General features: G+C 37.2%; 2 protein-coding genes across 5 annotated transcripts in view; one reads left to right on the forward strand and one right to left on the reverse strand.

Moving 5' to 3' along the window:
- Positions 1-20,508, forward strand: part of LOC130917303 (unconventional myosin-Ic-like) — a 74,539-nt gene that overhangs the window by 46,002 nt on the left and 8,029 nt on the right. For all 4 annotated transcript variants that reach the window (XM_057838556.1, XM_057838558.1, XM_057838559.1 and 1 more), the window contains 22 exons: positions 213-368; positions 1,377-1,492; positions 8,439-8,637; positions 8,901-8,981; positions 9,249-9,428; positions 10,084-10,182; positions 11,354-11,464; positions 11,620-11,691; positions 11,797-11,916; positions 13,305-13,378; positions 13,693-13,798; positions 14,259-14,339; positions 14,479-14,570; positions 15,625-15,719; positions 16,236-16,282; positions 16,372-16,452; positions 16,878-16,983; positions 18,287-18,404; positions 18,766-18,879; positions 18,994-19,070; positions 19,348-19,416; positions 19,535-19,619. In XM_057838556.1, coding sequence (XP_057694539.1) covers positions 213-368; positions 1,377-1,492; positions 8,439-8,637; positions 8,901-8,981; positions 9,249-9,428; positions 10,084-10,182; positions 11,354-11,464; positions 11,620-11,691; positions 11,797-11,916; positions 13,305-13,378; positions 13,693-13,798; positions 14,259-14,339; positions 14,479-14,570; positions 15,625-15,719; positions 16,236-16,282; positions 16,372-16,452; positions 16,878-16,983; positions 18,287-18,404; positions 18,766-18,879; positions 18,994-19,070; positions 19,348-19,416; positions 19,535-19,619 — 2,279 coding nt within the window. The remainder of the gene's footprint in view (positions 1-212; positions 369-1,376; positions 1,493-8,438; positions 8,638-8,900; positions 8,982-9,248; positions 9,429-10,083; positions 10,183-11,353; positions 11,465-11,619; positions 11,692-11,796; positions 11,917-13,304; positions 13,379-13,692; positions 13,799-14,258; positions 14,340-14,478; positions 14,571-15,624; positions 15,720-16,235; positions 16,283-16,371; positions 16,453-16,877; positions 16,984-18,286; positions 18,405-18,765; positions 18,880-18,993; positions 19,071-19,347; positions 19,417-19,534; positions 19,620-20,508) is intronic.
- Positions 4,328-7,006, reverse strand: LOC130917304 (E3 SUMO-protein ligase ZBED1-like). The gene is made up of 3 exons (XM_057838561.1): positions 6,062-7,006; positions 5,252-5,868; positions 4,328-5,138 (listed from the first exon to the last, which is right to left on the reverse strand). The coding sequence occupies exons 1-3, from the start codon at positions 6,927-6,929 to the stop codon at positions 4,746-4,748; spliced, it is 1,878 nt and encodes a 625-aa protein (XP_057694544.1). The 5' UTR covers positions 6,930-7,006; the 3' UTR covers positions 4,328-4,745.

Genomic DNA, 20,508 nt, shown 5'->3' on the forward strand with positions numbered 1-20,508 from the left:
GACTTTTTTTATTATGCAAAAGGAAAATGCCTATACATTTTTTTGGTCATACCTTTTTCATTAATTTTTACGATTATATATGCTGTAGATTTAGTTTGTCTGCATCTCATCTCATGAAACACTAAGCATACTACATCTGACGATCTGCTAAACAGTTTTGGTTATTGAATTCAGTCCGTCACACTGCCTCTAAATTCTCTGTCTTCCTCTAGGTGCTGAGTACTGACGGGGTGCGGGCTATGATGGAGTCGGCCCTGACAGCAAGAGACAGAGTGGGTGTGCAGGACTTTGTCCTGCTGGAGAACTACACGAGTGAGGCTGCTTTCATAGAGAACCTTCGCAAACGCTTCAAAGAGAACCTTATCTATGTAAGTATTAATAAAAGAAGTACAAACAGGGTGAAATATAAGTCATTTTGCAGTTATTAACTAGTCTTTGTATGATAACTGTGTGGAAGAAAGAAAAAAAAAAAAACCGACAAGATCCAGAACCATGTCTGTATTCCTCCATGCCGGTAATTTACTAACTAAAAGAAACTACAAAATAGGCAAGTTGATCCTGTTAATTAAAATAAAATAGAAGTGAAAAACAGCAACAAAATAGCCATATATTGAGAAATTTAAGAACCGATGAGAAAGTAATTTACATCTTATGGGTATCTTTGAAAAATTTTGCTTCATGAATGCCCAGTTTAAAATGGTCCGGATATATGCATTTCTTTGATGATCTTAAAATTCAAAGATAACATCACAAAATTCACAACAATTTCCTTTTTGGGGTTATCGTGGAAATGAATGGCCAATTTTAATTAATACTGAGTTGTTGTGTCCTCTATGACACATGGCATGGCTATAATACCCTTGTTATATTACTGATGATAGTTACGATTCACACTATACTTAGTAGGCTATTCATCTGTTAATCTTGTTTGTTGTCCTTTTTTCCTGTGCTGATGATTCTTTTGAAATTATTGTGTAATGTTACTACTTCTGTTATCTTTTTAACTAGTATCACCAACCTCATCTTCAGCGTCCTTAAAATTGACAATCATTACATCATAAAATTATACTTTTCCCATCAGAAGTTTCATGTGGGGATGGCGTGGCTCAGTGGTGGAGTAGTTGTCCCCAACCCAGAGGCTGTGGGTTCGATTCTCCACCCTGATGAACTCGCCTAAGTATCCTTGAGCAAGATACTGAACCCTGCATTGCTCCTGGTGCTGTGTCACCAGTAGGTAGATGGCAATGTAGTGTAAAGCGCTTTGAGTACCTTGAGAGGTAGAAAAGCGCTATACAAGTATAACACCATTTACCATATACCATGTCCTTAGGTATGGTTAAGATGTACCTGGACTGTAATTGTGTCTTCTCTCTCAGACTTACATTGGCTCAGTACTGGTGTCTGTTAACCCATATAAAGACTTGGAGATCTACACCAAAAACCACATGGAGCGGTACCGTGGAGTCAACTTCTATGAGGTCTCACCACACATGTAAGATTTTTTTTTTCTTACTTCCCACTGGTGTAATTTTCTTATTTTTCATGAGGGAAAGGGACTTTGAGCATATAGTCAGAAACTAGCATCTCCCAAACAACTAGTTAACATTTTTAATGTTCTTGGAGAGTATACTTTTCTTAAGTCCAAGCCAATACACAAGGGATTCTACTGCTTTTTTCACACTAGATTTCAGCTACTTTGTAAAATAAGTCCAAGTATTACTAGAATTTTGCCTCCACAGTGACATAACAGTTGAATCTGCAGTCTAAATGTTGTCAGTGTATGGTCAAACTGTGAATATCGAAACATTAGCTCACTACGTAACACTTTTAAATTTCTTGGATTTTCAAAGCCATGCCACAAGGCAAAGTGTTTATTTAAAAAGCCTCTACGGGAATGCATAAGGGAACTCAATAAATTCTCCCGAGACCTTTAGGTCAGCTACTAAACAAACATTTTTTAATGGAGACTGAGGTGACATCAACTAAATATTTCCCACCAGCTGACTCTCTGATGTAGTGGTTTTAACTTAAGCGTTGAATGTAAATGTTTGCCCCCTCTTAGTGGAAATGGGGAGAGAAAAAATATGACAACCGCAGTAACACCGTGGGGTAGTTGTGGAAAACAAGTGTAAGCGATGTGATGATACTACTGTAGATTCACAATTTTAAGAGAATTCCTTCAAACTAAACCTCATCCAAACCAGTTTAGAGTGTACCCCGCCTCCCTTCTATAGTAGTCTAGGATAGACTTCAGTGCGCACAGATTATGGATGCACACAGTGTTCAACAATACTGTACATAGTCTAAAGCAACTTTGGCCATGCTGGCTACTATTAGCTCACAATTTTAGCTTTTTCCTAACCTGAACTAAATATGTACCTGTATGATTACGTATATGGCTGTTGGACAATGGAATTTCCCTTACGGGGGCCTAATAAAGATGCAATATGTCCATAGAGGATCTGACAAAGTTTGTACAAAGCATGAAATACACAATAAAAAAATGGGCTTTACATCTTAAACATGTAATATTCTAACAACCAGAATGAGTGCATTTTTCACTCATTCTGGTTCTGTACTTAACACTGCGAGCTGAGATTGGACACTTCAACTCTAAACCATGAATGAACAAAATACACCAAGTTTGGGTGGGTACAATAATTTCTAGAGCTGGGAATCTTTGGGCACCTAATGATTCGATTACGATTACGATTCAGATGGTCCGATTCGATTCTAAAACGATTATTGATGCACCCCCCCCTTTTTTTTTTTTTTTTTTTAATATTTTGTACATTTGTTCCAAAATTGTTCAAAAATACTCTCAGGCTAAACCAAACTACTATTTCAGTATCAAGTTAACATATAGCAGTAAACAAATATACAAAAATAACAGTAAATAAAAAACTCCAGTCCCCATTCTGTATCAGCAGCTTTAAACTACATTCAATTAATTTAATGTTGTGAATCAACCGTTAAAGTTGTTAAAATTGCTCCCGTTAATCCATAATTTCCCTTTTGTCAACTTTCGACATGTGAAAGTTTTAAAACTATTTTAAAGATAGATTCAAGTCAATATTTTACCGATTTAGGAGTATTTTAGATAAAAAGTTAATTAGGTTTGCTTGGAAGGTTCGCTACAACAGCCTTGCAGAGAAGTGTACTGCTTTAAGATGACGGCCGTTTACTACGTCTGCATCTAGCTTTTTGTAGATGTGCTGCAAACGCTACCGCTACCCTTTGCATCTAGTCTTATATAAATGATATCTACCGTAACATTATGTGGATGACGTACTTTTGTAGCAGCTTCAGGTATGTTGTTGTGTTTTTTTATCTCGTGGCATGAGTTGAGCTAGAGCCGTGAGTTGAGCATTGGCATTACCCGAGGGGCCGGGTAATGAGAAGCATGATGTTTAGCTACTCTCGCTCCGTTGCTCATTGACCGCGCGGCGCGCTGAGTGTGTTGTACTTCCGCTTTACTTGGCATATTTCAATAATCGGAATTTGGATGTTTGTGAATCGTTCTCGAATCTTCCATGGCCGAATCGCGAATAATCTAAGAATCGGAAATTTTGCACACTTCTAATAATTTCCCCTAGTTTTTACAAGTAAATTTGGGGTGCGCATTATACACGGGTGCGCCTTATATTCGGGAAATTACGGTAGTTGTCAGTCGACATATCACAAATGTTATGAAAATATTTTAGGTTGAAAAGTTAGTGTTGCTTTAAGTACCCCCAAATCTCAAAATAACTAACATGTTGTATGTCATCAATAAAGTAAATAAGACATTGTACTTAGCATGTAACATGAAGCTGAGTTCAGCAAATGCAGCAACAGAACTGAAGCGATTTTGACAGATTGATGCGTTGTCATCTTGAATGCTAAGTAGTGTATGTATGGCTGCACTGTTATCGTCTAAATTGTAATGATTAATTTGATCAAATATTTTTTTCAGCATATGAGGCTGGGTTGTATTCCACTATTAAAAAACATTTTAACAATTTGCATTATAAAAAGAAACTTATTAACTTAAGAATTATGATAATAAAATTTACCACGGACGAAGGCTTTTACTGTAATTATACAATATTAATATATCAGCAATGCTGTTCATTTGCTCAATAGTGTAAGCGTAGTATAATAGCTAAAGCTTCATGATTACATTCTTTTAACTATGCCCTGTGACAATACAACCAGATACTTAATTGGAAAGTTGTTAAAATGAAGCTACTTTAGCAGTTAGTGCCAGGACATTGCATTGAATCAAATTAAGTAAAAAAAAAAAAGATTTGAAGGGGGGAAAAAAAAAGAAAAATGTTTTTCGATGCCATCTAAACACAAAATTTGGGATGAAATGCAAAGGTTTCTGGCAGAATATTCAGAAGGTTCTTGTGAGGGAATGAGCAGATTATGAACCTGTGCAGCCAATTCAGATAAAAACTATACGAAAGATTTATTTGAGAATCAAAACACAATTATATACTTTAAGATTGAACACGTCAGCAGATTGGTCTCCACATCTCACTGGTGAGGAATATCCTCTATGAATGTTAACTTCAAAAGAATCTTTAGTGGATGCACACAATTGCCATTTCTGAATGGCAGAATGTTTAGGCGAAAGGTACAAAAAACAAAGAATTACGTGCATGCTAACAGGAAAATATGATCTGAACAGCGAAAACCAACGGATACTATTATGCTGTCCATAAAAGGCTTTATTTTTTATATGTACATTAGGCTTAGACCTACAGGTTTTTAGCAAGAAAAACCATCCTGTCAACAGTTTCTGGCTTGAGAGATGAGCGCACGCAGGTCACTACATTTCCCCCAGTGTTGATGACACTCTCTGATGGGGAATTAGTTGCAGGAATGCACAAGTATTTTTTTGCTAACTTTGAAAGTCGTGGGTAGATTCTCTTATGCTCCTTCCACCAGTCCAGGGGGTCTTCTTCACTGTCGAGATTGGCACACTGTTGGTAAGATTGAAGCTCGGCTAGCGCCTGTTGTTGTTCCTGTTGAGGAGAAGATTTCTGTGCAGCTTCTCCGGTGATCTTGAAGAAGCTTCCCACGGACTTCCTTTTTTTCGACATACTGGGTGCATCCTCTGTGTCTGTAGTCTCACCACATGGATCATTCTCCTTTAAAAGCACAAAATAAATACAATGAGAAACAAAGGCAGTCTTATGACATATATTCAGATTACAGCACATCAATAACCTTTTTCCAGTTTAATTAGCCTGATATTACTAACCATGCTTGTAGATGTAACCATCTCAGATAGGAGTCTGCTCTGGATAGCTTTAGTACGGTCCTCAGTGACATATGTCAGTTTGAAGCGTGGATCAAGAGCCGAGGCCATGTCCAGCAGTTCTTGTGTCCCGGGATCCTCATATTTTTCTTCCAAGTAAGTGAGGATTTTGGTTTTCATGGTGTTGGTCAAATCAGGAACATCATGACTGACTTTGAGGATGAAAGAGCAGAAGAGGTGGAGGACTGGTTTTACATAAGACAGACCAACATACTTCTCACTGAATAGTGCCTCCGTAAATTCAATCAGAGGTTGGAGGGCTTTGTTGATGGCATCTAGGATCTCAATGTCCTGCCAGGTAGGGACGAGGTGTCTTGATTTTTGGTCAGAGGATAAGACTTTCAAAATGGCCTTCTGTTGCTCCAGAACTCTTTCAATCATTGCTTGCTTTGACCCCCACCTTGTGGGGCATTCTACCTTCAGCCCATGCTCTGGAAGCTTTAATTCCTTTTGAGCCCATGCTAGCTCCTTTTTAAGCCTGTAGCTGTAGGAGAACCTGCTGACAATTTTTTTGCAGACCCCAACGGCGTGCTCAATCTCTGGATCGTTCATTGCATTTTCTAAAAACGACAACAAAGGTCTCATGTTAAATAAAACAATATAATTTAATACGTATGTTGTACAACTTGTACAGTTTGTAAATGTTTTTTTTTTTAACTGATATTTGATGTTCCATTATTGGGAATTTACTCAGATTCCATAAAATTCAATGTGCATTTTTAATTGTACAGTATTATTATTATTTCTACTCACCAATTGCTAGATGGACCCTGTAACCAAAGCACTCCAGTCTCGGCCATTCATTTAGAGCAGCTGCTTTGGCGACATTAGATTGACTGCTTGTTGTGAAGCAGACCAGTCTCTCTTCTTGCAGGCTCCAAGAAGTGATTATCTCTCGGAGTCCCTGGGCTACAGCTTCCCCCGTGTTGTCTTGTGGGAAAAAGGACGTCTGCAAACACCAGCTTTTCATTTCAAAATCCCCGTCAATAAAATGAATGGACGTAGACAGATACGGCTCCATGGCTCTGCTCGACCATATGTCCGTTGTTACAGCAAAAAAATCGACATTTAAAATGTCTTTCTCTATTTTGCCCCGACATTTTTGATAAAGTGTCGGTAATGCCATTTTGGAGAAAAAATTGCGCGGGGGGATCGTGTATTTATTGTCCAGTGTTTTGATCATTTTTATGAAGCCCTCGTTGCTCACTGTATCGATCGGGCACATGTCTTTGGCCAAATAATACGCGATTGCGTCTGTTATTTCGGCGTGTCTTTGGGCGGTCGATGAATACTGTGATTCCCGGTGCAGAGACTGAGTCGCTGGTATTTTCGGCTGAGTCGGCTGATAGGGATTTTGTGAAGCGAGGGTCGCTCTGGCCCTGATACATTCCTCGTGTTTGTTTTTGTGATGTGTTCTCAAGTGATTGAAAAGATTAGTTGTGTTACCCTGCGGGGCCGGCACGACCCTGCCGCACTCTTTACAAATGACGACTTCTTGTTGAGTGTCGCTTGCTCTGAATCCAAAATGGGCCCAAATAACGGACGATGATCGCCTGCGAGGCAACAGCTCCTCACCATGGTGCTCAAATCCATTTTTTGTTGCGTTACTTTCTTCCGACATGGCTCGCTCTAGCCAATGCAAAGAGCAAATGAACTGAGAGTCCCGCTGTAGATTTCGCTCGCTTGTTCATTTCAGCAGCTCAATGAATCTAGAACAATGCGTTCGCCCTCTAGTGGTTGATTGACTACATGTTGAGAAAACATTAGATCACATGCATCCAATACCGCATTTTAAATGTAAATATCGGTGATAATAATGTTGTTAATTTTAACGTGGTGTGATCACGATTAACAATGTATTAAATGTGTAGTCCTATAACCCCATTTCTTATTAATTCATTTTATTCATTTTGACAAATACAGTTCATCTGCTTTCAACTGGTTTACAGTGCACGTGACTAAACAAAACAAAAAGGCCTGATATGTATCAAATCCCAATCCAAATTCTCATTTATAATGCACATAAATAAAAAAAATTCCTGCAACCTATTTTTGCTTTAAGTAGGTACATGGTAAACCTTCTCCCTCCAACAAAGGTAAAGGAACAATACTAGCAGTGGCAAAACATTAAAAAAAAAAAAAAATACCAGCAATGGTGATGGACAAAGGACAAATACAGCTATGGTAAGAGGACTACAAACACACGGCTAACAATAACATAGAACACTGATGTACATTTAAGACCCTCCCTGAATATATTGCGACTAAATCAAATGTTTATAATACCATTTTAATCTGAATATTTTTACGTTGGTTGACTATATAATCTAAACCATATTAACTTCCTATCAGTAAAGTCAAATTCTGCAAGTTCTGACCACAGCAACAGAGGTGTCAAAACTAAGGCCCACGGGCCAACTGTGGCCCGCTTCCCAGCTTTTATTTGGCCTCAGCAAATTTTTGTTGCACTTAGAATATCAGTATTTTGTTTTACATACATTAATGTAAAAATAATAATAATAAATAATTCAATGTGATAAACTGAGGTATTTTGTTGTGATTTGTTTTATTTATTTATTTTTTGCTGTCACTGGACATTTTCTCTTTGTTCTGCAAAGTTTCAGTGTTATTATGATTATTATTTTCTGATATCCTTATACCTCTGGATTATTTTGTTGCAGACCTCAAACCCACTTCAACTGGGAAGGCTGGCATTAAGTGATTATGTTTCACTGCCAATGACGGCAATGATTGTCCAAATAAATTTGACTGCAATATAACCGTCAAAATTATCAGCTAAAGGGAAACTAAACAGATTGCTCATGCATTTCCCAGCAGAAAGAATCTTGTTTAATACATTGAAAACAATAATTTTTTTTTCTTATGTGAAATAGTGGAGGAAATGTACATGAAATCCAGTATTTTCACTATGTTTTAGTCAACTCTTTAAACTAATTTGGAAAATACCAAAAGGTTTTAGCAGATGTCCAAGTCCTTCTTTTTGAGTCATTGTTATCAGGTCTTCTTTTCAGCATGAATTTTTTCAAAAACATGGGTTGTATTTTAAATAGGCGTTGCTTATGTCTGTCATAAGATCTTGACATGTCTTATTTTCCTTCCACTTTCCCAGCTATGCAGTGGCTGATAACTCGTACCGTTCTATGAGGACAGAGAGGAAAGACCAATGCATCCTAATTTCTGGAGAAAGTGGAGCCGGTAAGACAGAAGCTTCAAAAAAGATTCTTCAATACTACGCTGTGACCTGTCCAGCTAGTGAGCAAGTGCAGACCATCAAAGACCGCCTTTTACAGTCTAACCCTGTGCTCGAGGTGAGATGTGTGGATTTATTTATGGACCACACTTTGAGTATTGCAAGATATTGGTAGAACTTATTGTTTCAGGAATGTCATGTCCAGGTGCTCTCCAGATGTCTGCATTTACCATATCTTAGAATTTTTGATACAAACACCACTTAGACTGACCTTGTTGTTTTAATTTTCTTCTTTATGTTACTTCACCTGTTATGTTGTGTTTTAAACCAAGCAATCGTTTTTTTTTTTAACTTTTGTCCTTACTCCATCCTTTCTTTTAGGCCTTTGGCAATGCCAAGACGTTACGTAACGACAATTCGAGTCGCTTTGGCAAGTACATGGATATCCAGTTTGACTTCAAGGTGAGCAGGACAGCCTGATTTACAGTGGCAGCCGTGTGAATTTTATTCAGTTGCTCATTGTATGCACCAACATTCATGCAGTTCAGTGTCCATATTTTATGAAGTAATCTCTTTACTCATCCACTCCCGCATCCATGTTCATGGTCCCACAATATTTACCCTGACCTGCATGTTATAATCACACTTTAGTATCCCAGCTTGAATCTCTCCTCCCATACCTCCTCACTTGGCTCTCCCGTGTTTCCCTGGCCTTTGTCCCGTCGACAGGGTGCCCCGGTGGGAGGTCACATCATTAATTACCTGTTGGAGAAGTCGCGTGTGGTTCACCAAAACCACGGCGAGAGGAACTTTCACATTTTCTATCAGCTGATCGAGGGAGGCGAAGAAGACCTGCTCAGGCGCCTCGGCTTGGAGCGAAACACTCAGCAGTATCAGTACCTGGTCAAAGTAAGAATGCTGCACTTGCCTTTTTGTGAAAACCTCCTGAATGTGAAAATCTTCATATCCCTCACATCTATTGGAAGAAGGGAAAAATCATGAAAATGTACTGTCCAAATACTTCACTATCCTATCTCTATCAATAGCACATCAGTTAGAGAAATTCAAATTTAAGGAACAAAATAATTGCATACATCTGACTGACACCCTCATTTGTATATGCTGTTTATGAAGTTGTGATTGGCAAAGTTGTAGATCAACCAAAAGTTTATAGTTTTTATGTGTTAAATGTGGAAGATTTTATTGAGCTCTTTTAGCTCTAAAGAGAACTCTGAGATAGTTTTGTGTAAGATTGTTTGTTAGAGAAGGAATCCTTGAGGGAGTTTGACTTAATGGGCTTTCTGTCAGCCCATTTCCTATGGGGCCAAATATGCCCTCAAGCAAAAACCGAAGCTTGACGTCTGAGCACACATTCACAAGCTGTTCGTGAAAAAAACACATTGGTTGTGTTATTGTACACATTAGTGTTTACATGTTCACACATTTCCACCCCAATGGATTTGTGCATGCTTTTGGTCACATTTGACCTTAAGCTTTCTTTAAAAATATCACATGGATTTACATTTTGGGTTTTTACATGTATATGTCTGCGTTTGATCATTAGGGTAACTGTCCCAAAGTGAGCTCCATCAATGACCGCAGTGATTGGAAGGTGGTGAAGAAGGCCTTAACTGTGATTGGCTTTAATGAAGACGAAGTTGAGGTAAGGAAATTGCATACAATGTGTAACTCATAACTGATATATTTAGTCATTGTCTTGTCACCACTAGGAAGTTCAACACATACAAAGTATTATTACCAAGTGAAGAACGGTAATGCTGTAATTATTTTGCAGACAATAATTCACAGGGATGTTTAGTACCATTTTACAGCCAATACAGTATATCTTCTAGGTCTTTTGCCAATGATTATGAGGTGTGTTAATGTCATGCAGACTAACTTTTGTTAGCTAAAACACAAGAGACTGCTAAATTTGACTTACTTTAAGATGTCCGAGTCAGCCACAGAGCTGAGAACTTGGGTTCCGTGAGAGAGTTCTGACAGGTTCATGAGTCTGGGCCTGCTTCCAGACTTGAGGCTCACTGAAAAAAAAAACATTTAAAAAAAGGAGAGACGCAAAATAGAAGTACAGTCGTACCTCTACTTGCAAAATTAATCTGTTCTGGAAGTAGTTTCGTAACTTGAAAATTCTGTACGTAGTGAGGCATTTTCCATGTAAATGCCGTAATCTATTCCAAGCCCCCCAAAATTCAGACATAAATCTTTGATAAAAGGCATCACAACATGTAACAAACACATCTTACAATTAGATTATTGCACAATAACATAAAATCGGAGTTGTGCATAATGTAAGAAACCAAGAATAAAAGGTAACACACTCATGTAAAGCTGTCTGAACACAAGGGGCGGATGAAGAGGATGCTGGGATAGACACATTCATTAGAGGTGCCTCTTAGCCAACTGGATGCCAGGAATGCAAGGCAATAGCCAATGGCAGAGCAGCTACACGTATAAGTATGTTGTGTTCGGTGAACTCTGGGGGCTGTGAGTACCAGTCATAGTGTATTATGCCTTTCGTATCCTGAAATTTCTTTCGTAAAAGAGGCAATATTTTCCCACTGAGGCGCGTCTTAACCTGAAAATTCTGTATGTAGAGACATTCGTAAGTAGAGGTACCACTGTATGCCTTTTGCTGTTGGAGCATAAATATATTTACATATCAATCTTGTGGTGATTGCACTGCACCTTTTTGGATGGAATAAAAATTAAATCCACATGATTGCGTTTTCCTTCCCAAAATTCGCTCACACACTCACCCTGCTTATTGTAAATCCTCCACATTCCCCTCAGCTTTTGTATTTTTCACTTCGTAGGAGCTGTTGAATATAATCGCCAGTGTCCTTCACTTGGGGAATGTTCAATATGGTGGTGAGGACGGCATCGCCTGCATCACTTCTGACACACAGATCAAGTACTTGGCAAGGGTAAGGTGTTTCAACAAGTTTCATGAGCATTTAGAAAACGTGATCATTATAATTATTATTATTTTTATTTTTATTTTTTAACGAAGTATGCTTTCTTTCTGTTTGTCACTTGTGTAGCTACTGTTGTGCCTGCTAATGATGTTATGTCTCTCCAGTTGTTAGGAGTAAATGTGGCTGTGCTGACGGAGGCACTCACAAACAAAAAGATAATCGCCAAGGGAGAGGAGGTAGGATTAGATGCACACTCACTGTCACACAGGTGTGTGATGAGGTTTTGTACTGTGAACACTGTCACTATGTCTAAAATCTTTTGTTTTATTATTTTTCATCAGCTGATCAGCCCACTGAACCTGGAACAGGCATCCTCTGCTCGAGATGCTTTGTCGAAGGCAGTGTATGGACGTACTTTCACATGGCTTGTCAACAAAATCAACACTTCACTGGCATACACGGTATACAAGCACTCTCGAGTAGAAACATTTGATTTGCACTTTCAGACTACCGTAACTTGACTGCAGTGTATTTTGTCAATTTTTTATATGTTATGCCAGCACGCCATCTTGTGGACATTATTTTCAATGTTAAGACAAACTACAGTACAGTACTGAACTATTTTATGGCAGTCTAGCCGTGCCATTCTAGGGCGTAGGTTTGGTCTCAACATTGGTGGGGACAGCATAACCTGCATGAACACTTTTTGCTGGGGACGGGACAGTAACAAAACCAAACAGATTGGGCGAAGGGTTACGTTTCTCACCAATATGAACCTAATTAATTGATAGGCTAAATAATCAATGCAAAATATATCTGTATTGAGATATACTTACTTAATTATAACTGTCATGTGTATTGGTTCAGGTAATGCACCATTCGATTCGAACCTCTGTTTTATAAAAATTCCAGAATAAATGTCTGGATTTCATTAGCAAATTTAAATTGCAATATTTGAACATAACTTCAATTGTATTAACATACACAATAAATATAAACTTGTTCATAATCTCTTAATTATCCAGCATTGCAAAAAGTAATCATTTGTTTTAGGATTACTCGACATTGTCTAAATAAATAAATATAACTGGAAAAAAAACATCTTAGGGTATAATAAAGATAAATAAAAAAAGAGCCTTCCTTCAGGTAAAACACAACAACAACAAAAAAAGAAAACTTTTTACCTCGATTATGTTGAATGTATGATTATCTGAAAAATGTCTTTATAGGCTGCAAATAAAAAATATTTTTAAATAAAATATGTAGGAAATAAGTAAATATGTTTTGAATAAATGCAAGTCATCACCCAATCTCACATGCTTTTGAGGGGGAAAAATGGACTGGCACATTCAGCAAGTGAAAAGAGTCTGAACATCTTGAAGATAATTCACTTCATAACAGTAGGGTCAGTTCTATCATTACAGCATATTGGAAGACAATTTAAATGACCTATATGTATATATATATATATATATATATATATATATATATATATATATATATATATATATATATATATATATATATATATATATATATATATATATATATATATATATATATATTATATAATGCAAATAAGGTTGTTTTGAAGTTGGTGGGGACAATTTGAGCATCCTGAAAAGTTGCTTGTGTTATGTCCCCATGGTTCCTATGCAAACCTACGCTCTTGATATAGGTTAGATACATTTATACACTTATATATATCAACTGTACATTGTATTTTTATACCTACATACTGTTAAATGTCTACACATTTCTATTAAAATGCTGTTTTTGTGGTTCATATTAATAGTTCAATTAAAAGTTCAATTTTGTATTTGTTAAAGAGGCTTACTATGTTTTACAGGATGACTCTTATAAGCACTACTCTGTTATTGGGTTGTTGGACATCTATGGCTTTGAGGTCTTCCAACACAACAGGTAAATAACTAATCATGCAGGAAACTGTTTAGTCTTAAAAAAAAGTTTAACAAAGGCCATCTTACAAATGGTAAAGTGCAGTAATTTATCATAAGGCTCACAAGTCCCTTCAGTAGTCTCATGTAGTTGGTCGGTAGCTGTGATCCTCATGGTGTGGTAGTATAAGTGTGATGTACCAATGCTAGTTTTAGGGTGAAACTTAACCTGAATGACCACAATTTCCAGCTTTTTCAAGTTGAGTTTACTTGTTCCATTTGAATGATAATAAAACACTTCATGTCCCTCTTTGAGTTAATGTCACTGTTATGTTACAGCTTTGAGCAGTTCTGCATCAACTACTGTAATGAGAAGTTGCAACAGCTCTTCATTGAGCTCACCCTCAAATCGGAGCAGGAGGAGTACGAAGCTGAGGGCATCACGGTGACTCCCCTTTTACACGAACACACACGCAAAATACAGTCACTTACTAATTCAGCTTTTTTTCTTCAAGTTAGACATAATAAAGCAAGTTATTTTTGTTTTTTTAGAAGACATACCACCAGGAAACTTCATTACCTTGGGTGGGGGTGGGAGTGTGGGGTGTTGGTAATAAATAGTATGCCCGCATTTATTTTTATTTACATTTTTATAAATAAAGACGTCTATTTGGGAATTCAGTTTATTTTGTCTTTTATTTGTAGCATTTCATACATTTTTGTGTACATGTGCCTGAATTATTTATTCACTGTCCAGCGTCTGAGGCTAGTATAGGCCCTCTCCTGAGAACCTTTTACTATAAGTATGTTACCCAGCTTTCATTTTGTCATACTGGGCCAATTCAATCGAGGTAAATGACGTTTTCATTTTTCAATGATCTCTTAACAATGCTTTGTCTTTCTAGTGGGAGCCGGTGCAGTACTTCAACAACAAAATCATCTGTGACCTGGTGGAGGAGAAGTTCAAGGGCATCATATCCATTCTGGTAAGAGAAATTCATGACTAGGGATAGTATTCAGGTTTTTTTTTTTTTTTTTTAAATCTGGAAATGAGCATATTACGGTTTTTTAATGCGTGTACTTAGCTATGCCTAACTGGTTGCTGCACTTTCATTTCTGCCACAGGATGAAGAGTGTCTGCGACCCGGAGATGCTAGTGATATGACTTTCCTGGAGAAGCTGGAGGACACTGTGGGAGGTCATCCTCACTTTGTCACGTCAGTTCAATTTCTGCATTTCTTGTTGGGGCTGTAACGATATACAAATTTGATTTGAATCATGATTTTTGACTCATAACTTGATACATACAAAGTTTATTTTTAATTGGAAAATTATCTCTTATAAATAACATTTTATTGTTAACATTGAACTCAATGCAAAAAAAAAAAAAAAAGTGTACATATTTGAGTAAAAGTGTGAAGCAAAATTGTTGAATATTTAACCAAATATAAGACATTTCCCTTTTTTCAAGCAAAATAATGCTTTTAAAAAACAAAATACAACTTTCTACATGAAACCTACCCAGTTGATTTGAAGCTAGAATTTTTTTTCTTTGTAACATTCATGAACAGACGGTACTGCTTCCAAGCAAAATTATTCGTTGTTCCTAAGAACGAACAAACACGTGCATAATAGCAGATGCAGATAGTTTTAAGTACTGTAATAACCTTTTCATAAGTAATATAAGCCTGTCTGCAACATGAGGTTTTAGATTGCATGACCTGTTAATTTCACCCTTACATAGACACAAAACCTTTTCAATGGGGTCGAGTTGCTAACGTTAAAACTTCCGGATGCTCTTACCTCATTCACTACCAAACATGTCACAAGACATCCCCTTCTTTCAAGCACCACAGGATATTGTGTTCTAATGCTACATTAACAGATAACCTACAAAAAAGATTGGATTCCCATCTTTCATCATAAAAGAAAAAGTTTGTTTCTGTTTTTTGTTCCTTAGTAATGAGAAGTTGAACGGCATAAACAACATTGTCATACTGTATGTTTTTGATAATGAATGAGTTAATGTGAAACCAGAAGTAAAGCGGTAAAATGTTGTCGTGCTTTTACTTGACCAATAAAACATACCATTGGCAGGTGTGATGGCGGAGAATGTGTCATCCATTTGGATTAGCAATTTGACTTTGACAATGCTCAGAGTCACTGACTTCTTGCGTATGAGACTCCTTGTCCTTGCACATATTGTTACAGCCCATTTATCGCAGGTTCACAATTAATTTTAAACGTATGTGTGTATATGTCTTCCTGCAGTCACAAGCTTGCTGATGGAAAGACACGGAAAATAATGGGTCGTGAAGAATTCCGACTGTTGCATTATGCTGGAGAGGTCAACTACAATGTCAATGGTAATTAGACTACTCACAGAAAGTGAGGGATACAGCATTTGGCTTTGTTCGGAATTTTAGGTTTAACATGGACTAACTATTACATTATCATCGCCCTTAAATTGATGCTAAACCTTTGACTGCAGATGTCGAACAACTGTCCTTTGTCTCAGTACTTCTTGCACAACTTGCCGTTTTCTAAAAAGTAGCTGAATAACAAATTAAAAAATTGACTATTACAATATAACCTGAAATTTGGTTGTATATAATATCAAAGTGAATGCATTCAAGCTGCAACTTGTGAAGCATTTGTCTGAAACACCTAAAAATAAGAGTAAAATTCCACATATTCACATATCTTCCAGAATGTTTTAGTGTGATGTGAATAAAAAAAAACATTGAAATGTGAACAATTGAAAAATAAGCGCTTCATGGTGATGGTTTGATAGAAAAATGATGTAAAATGTGTAAATACAAAAGTGCACTACAGGTTTGTGCATGCATCTTACTTCAACTTTAAATTAATCCTCTCTTCAGGTTTTCTGGACAAGAATAACGACCTGCTCTTCAGGAACTTAAAAGAGGTGAGACGGATTAATAGAACGGGGACATCAATATTTCAATTAGTCTGTTAGTTTTGGTAATTATTGTCCTTCTACCTTTTTATTCAAAGGTTATGTGCATGTCTGAGAACAAGATCCTAAACCAGTGTTTCGAGAGGGACGAGCTGAGTGATAAGAAACGTCCTGACACGGTAATAGGCGTCATTCTGATGCATCCCAACATACTTTCCCACAGTAAAGCATGCATAAATATGTTCCCTCTCACTGCTGAGTGGGCTGTCTGATGGGGCTTCTCTGTTACTGCCTACGCACTGAAGAATGGCCTTCACATACACCCACACATAAATGAACGGCGTTCTGTCACTGGCTGGCGATGGAGGAGCCTTCTCCTCCACGATAGCCAATGATCACTCTCTCTGTCACAGCTTGTATCCTCTCCTCCTTTTTGACGTCAGCATTCCTCCTCTGAGTGTAGACCCATACAACTTCTATTTGCGCTCTCATCTTTTGAACAGCTTTTACACACATTTAGACTTGTCACAAACCTACTCAGATTTGTCGTCTATATCCTTTGTCTTTTCTAAACCCTAAACCCTCTTTTGTCTGCTTTTTGTAGGCAGCGACCCAGTTTAAGGCCAGTCTGGCAAAACTCATGGAGATCCTCATGTCCAAGGAACCGTCATATGTTCGCTGCATCAAGCCCAATGACTCCAAGCAAGCAAGTATGTAGTCGGATCTTGTTTTTTTTTTTTTTTTTAATTTAAAATGTCGAGAGCTAGCAAGCAAGCTATTGGGTTTGTTTTGAAATCTATAAGTATTACATGGTGGACATATCTCGTACCACTTATTTCTGACCGTATAACCCATTGTGGTATTGTCACATCGTTTATTACAAGATGTAATTTGCAGATATAAGATGAAAGTTTTTTTTTAATTTATATACACTGTAAAACAATATTTTTTCCTTTCAATTAACACACCCACGCGGAGCTAATCTTCTATGATCCATTGAGAAATTGGCATTTAAACATTTACAGTGCAAGTTTTGTTTATTCAATGTGCTTGAAAATTTGATTCTAATGATTTTCATAATTGATAAGCTGTAGGGTTTCCAGCAGAAAATTTGTAAACCGTATTGGTAGAGAAGCCACCGGTGAACCACTATGTTTTAAGAAAATAAATGAGCAAACTGTTTGTAACTCTAATTATTTTCACTAAACTTAAATTGTTGTGAATCTTAAAAACAATCAATTGCTGGTCACTTTTTAAAGGAAAATGAATTCACTTAAATGAAAATGTGTAAACAGGGCCAAGGGGAAAACCATGTAACTGAATAAAGATTTTGTGCTCTGTGACCATTTCACCTTTTTTCTCCACATTGTGCAGGTTGGATCAGTGCAAGTTATTGAATCTAATCACATAACAGACATTAAACAAATGTGTAGCCAGCAGAAAAGTCAAAACATAATATTCATCCACATTCTATTTAACCGAACAATCTCTCTCTACACCAGACTGGAATTGCAATTGCAGAGGTGACAGATTTTGTTCACATATCAAACATAAAATCCTACCAGGCTTCCAAAGCATGGGGGGAAACCCTTAGCTGTGTCCACAACATTTTGTGTTCGACGCTTACTCTTGTAAAATTCATTTCATCAAGTCAAAAAGATTCACAGGTTTTAGTTCAGCGTTATATAACCTTGTGGTAAGGACAGCTAAAGCAGCTTAGTAACTTATATTCTTGTCATAGATGCCATGTTAGACCTAAGATGTTAGTGGGTAATTCCCACTAAAACACTTTGTTTATCCCTACATCACTGGCCGTGATGTAAACTATCCCTGTAGTCACCAGAGTGCTGGCCTTTGTTTGCCCCTACAGTTGTCCTTTTGTTAGGTCACACAGTTTTTCTTTGTCACTCCTACTGCTGATTTCTGCTTGTTCATTCTTTCCAACTGGCTTAACATTTTTCTCAGACTATCATGACCCAAACCTGTCCCCCCACCCCCTCGTCTTTTTGGCAGGTCGCTTTGACGATGTTCTGATACGTCACCAGGTCAAGTATCTGGGGTTGATGGAGAATCTGAGGGTCAGACGAGCTGGCTTTGCTTACAGGCGGCGCTACGAGGTCTTCCTGCAGAGGTGATCAGTGGATTTTAGTTTTTGGGAAATTGTTTATATATAATCCACCGATGTCACCCTTTGCCAAGCCAGTACACAATGCTCACAACTGAGCCAAAAGCCGGAACTGACTCAACCATTTGCTAAATTGAACAAATTGTTGAACATTTTTTAAAATTAAGTTTGAGAATAATCACTTCAAATTCATTCTCTGAAATGACGCACACACTTTTCTTGAATCAAGTAATAAACTTTTTTGACATCTATCACACTTAGTGTTCACTCACTGTAAATATACTGTCAGTGTCTATTTTGTACGGAAAATGTACTTGCATACAGCCCTCTTCATTTAGAAATGTATTAACTATTCTATTTTATTTAGGTACAAGTCCCTGTGTCCAGAGACTTGGCCTAACTGGCAGGGCAAACTGTCTGATGGAGTTGCTACATTGGTCAAGTACCTGGGATATAAGCCTGAAGACTACAAGCTGGGCAGGTCATTAACACTGACACACACTATATATGTATATATACATGATCAGATAAATAAACAAAAATAAATATGTATTGAAAATGCTGAATATAGTTTGGATTTAAATCCTTGTTGCAGATCAAAAATTTTCATCCGTTTCCCAAAGACCTTATTTTCCACCGAGGAGGCCCTAGAGACCAGGAAACATAGCCTTGGTGAGAGCCCCATGACAATATTCATTATACATCAAACGGCCACAATATTTAGACCCCTTCCAGTATACCTCTCTAAATCTAAGAGAGTTTGTTTTTTCTTACGGTTTTTGCACACAGTATCAAAGTAGCATATTATAATTGTTGGCCAATTACTGTAAAAAACTGGTGTACTATACATTTCACGTCAAGATGTTGCAGCTGGTCCTTTTATTTGCACAAACAGTTAAATAGATATTGCATCTTGAATTGAATCTTTTTGCCTTCTGTCTTCCTTCAGCCACCAAGTTGCAGGCAGGATGGAGGGGCTACAGCCAAAGGTCCAAGTACCAAAAACTAAGAACTTCAGGTAAGGAACAGTCTATTTAAAGTCCGTTAATCTTCTTCTGACTTTGTTTGGACCGCCTAATTTAACTATTATGAAAATGTCTCTCGTGTGTCTTGTGTGTGTGTCTTGTGTTTGTCAGCTATTGCCATTCAGGCATGGTGGAGGGGAATCTTAGCCAGGAGGAGAGCCCGACGCAGGCGGCAGGCTGCAGACACCATTCGCAGGTAGCTGGACAAGAAAGTCAAATAAGTCTATATGTTCTAATCAGGCATAGTTATCAAGTCAAAGCAAATGTAAATACAGGACTTATAATTGCTCCAATTTATGTTTTTTTTTTTTTTTGTGTGTGTTACATGGTGATTTTGGCTTGATAACACTTTATGAAACCAGTTGCTTTATTGACATTTTTTTATTTTTGTGTTCTTCTTAGGGCTGGGACTTTAACACATTAATTACAATTAATTAAGTTAAAATTAACCCGGAACCTTTGTTGTTGCATAATTTTCTGGTGCAACAACTAAACGAATGCACACATTAGTTCAGCTAATGGCTATCAAAATAGAGAGATTGAAAAAAAAGATGCGCTGATTAAAAACCTGACTTTTGTGCAAATATAAATAATATTACTGTATTATTTTTTATATAATTCAATCACATAATTTCTGTGTTTTAGGCCTGTCAAAAAAGTTTTTTTTTCTTCCGGTTCTTCTTCCAGAAGAAGAAAGACATGAACTTTGCTGTGTGTCTTCTTTTAAATGATGGTCTATTCTGAAGGGGGGGACTATAAATCCTAAATCCTCCTAAAATGTCAATATACTTTTAAATCTTTTAGGTTTTTGCTCAGATACTGTTTTGAACTGAAATGCAATTAATTTCATTATTCCTCAGTGTACTATTTAATTCATTCATCCACAAAAATCCTTTTGATTTAGTGCAAATAAGATGAATTGCAAAGTCTCTAATTAATGAGATTACATTTTTAACTGGGTCTGACCATTATTTTTCATATTCATGTCACAATATAATGCCATTTTCTAAATAATGGACTTTTTTTGTGGGGTTAAACAGATGAATGGTATTTGAACTAATTTCAATGGGGAAAACTGATTTGTT

This window comes from Corythoichthys intestinalis, chromosome 6 (genome assembly GCF_030265065.1).
Source record: "Corythoichthys intestinalis isolate RoL2023-P3 chromosome 6, ASM3026506v1, whole genome shotgun sequence".
Taxonomy (NCBI): domain Eukaryota; kingdom Metazoa; phylum Chordata; class Actinopteri; order Syngnathiformes; family Syngnathidae; genus Corythoichthys; species Corythoichthys intestinalis.

Bases quoted from the DNA above. Each gene is read 5' to 3' on its own strand.
- LOC130917304 (XM_057838561.1), bottom strand. From the start codon at position 6,929: ATGTCGGAAGAAAGTAACGCAACAAAAAATGGATTTGAGCACCATGGT. The intron at 5,869-6,061 runs GTGAGTAGAAAT...TGTCGTTTTTAG, and splicing joins CAGGGTCCATCTAGCAATTG to AAAATGCAATGAACGATCCA. The intron at 5,139-5,251 runs GTTAGTAATATC...GTGCTTTTAAAG, and splicing joins TGGTTACATCTACAAGCATG to GAGAATGATCCATGTGGTGA.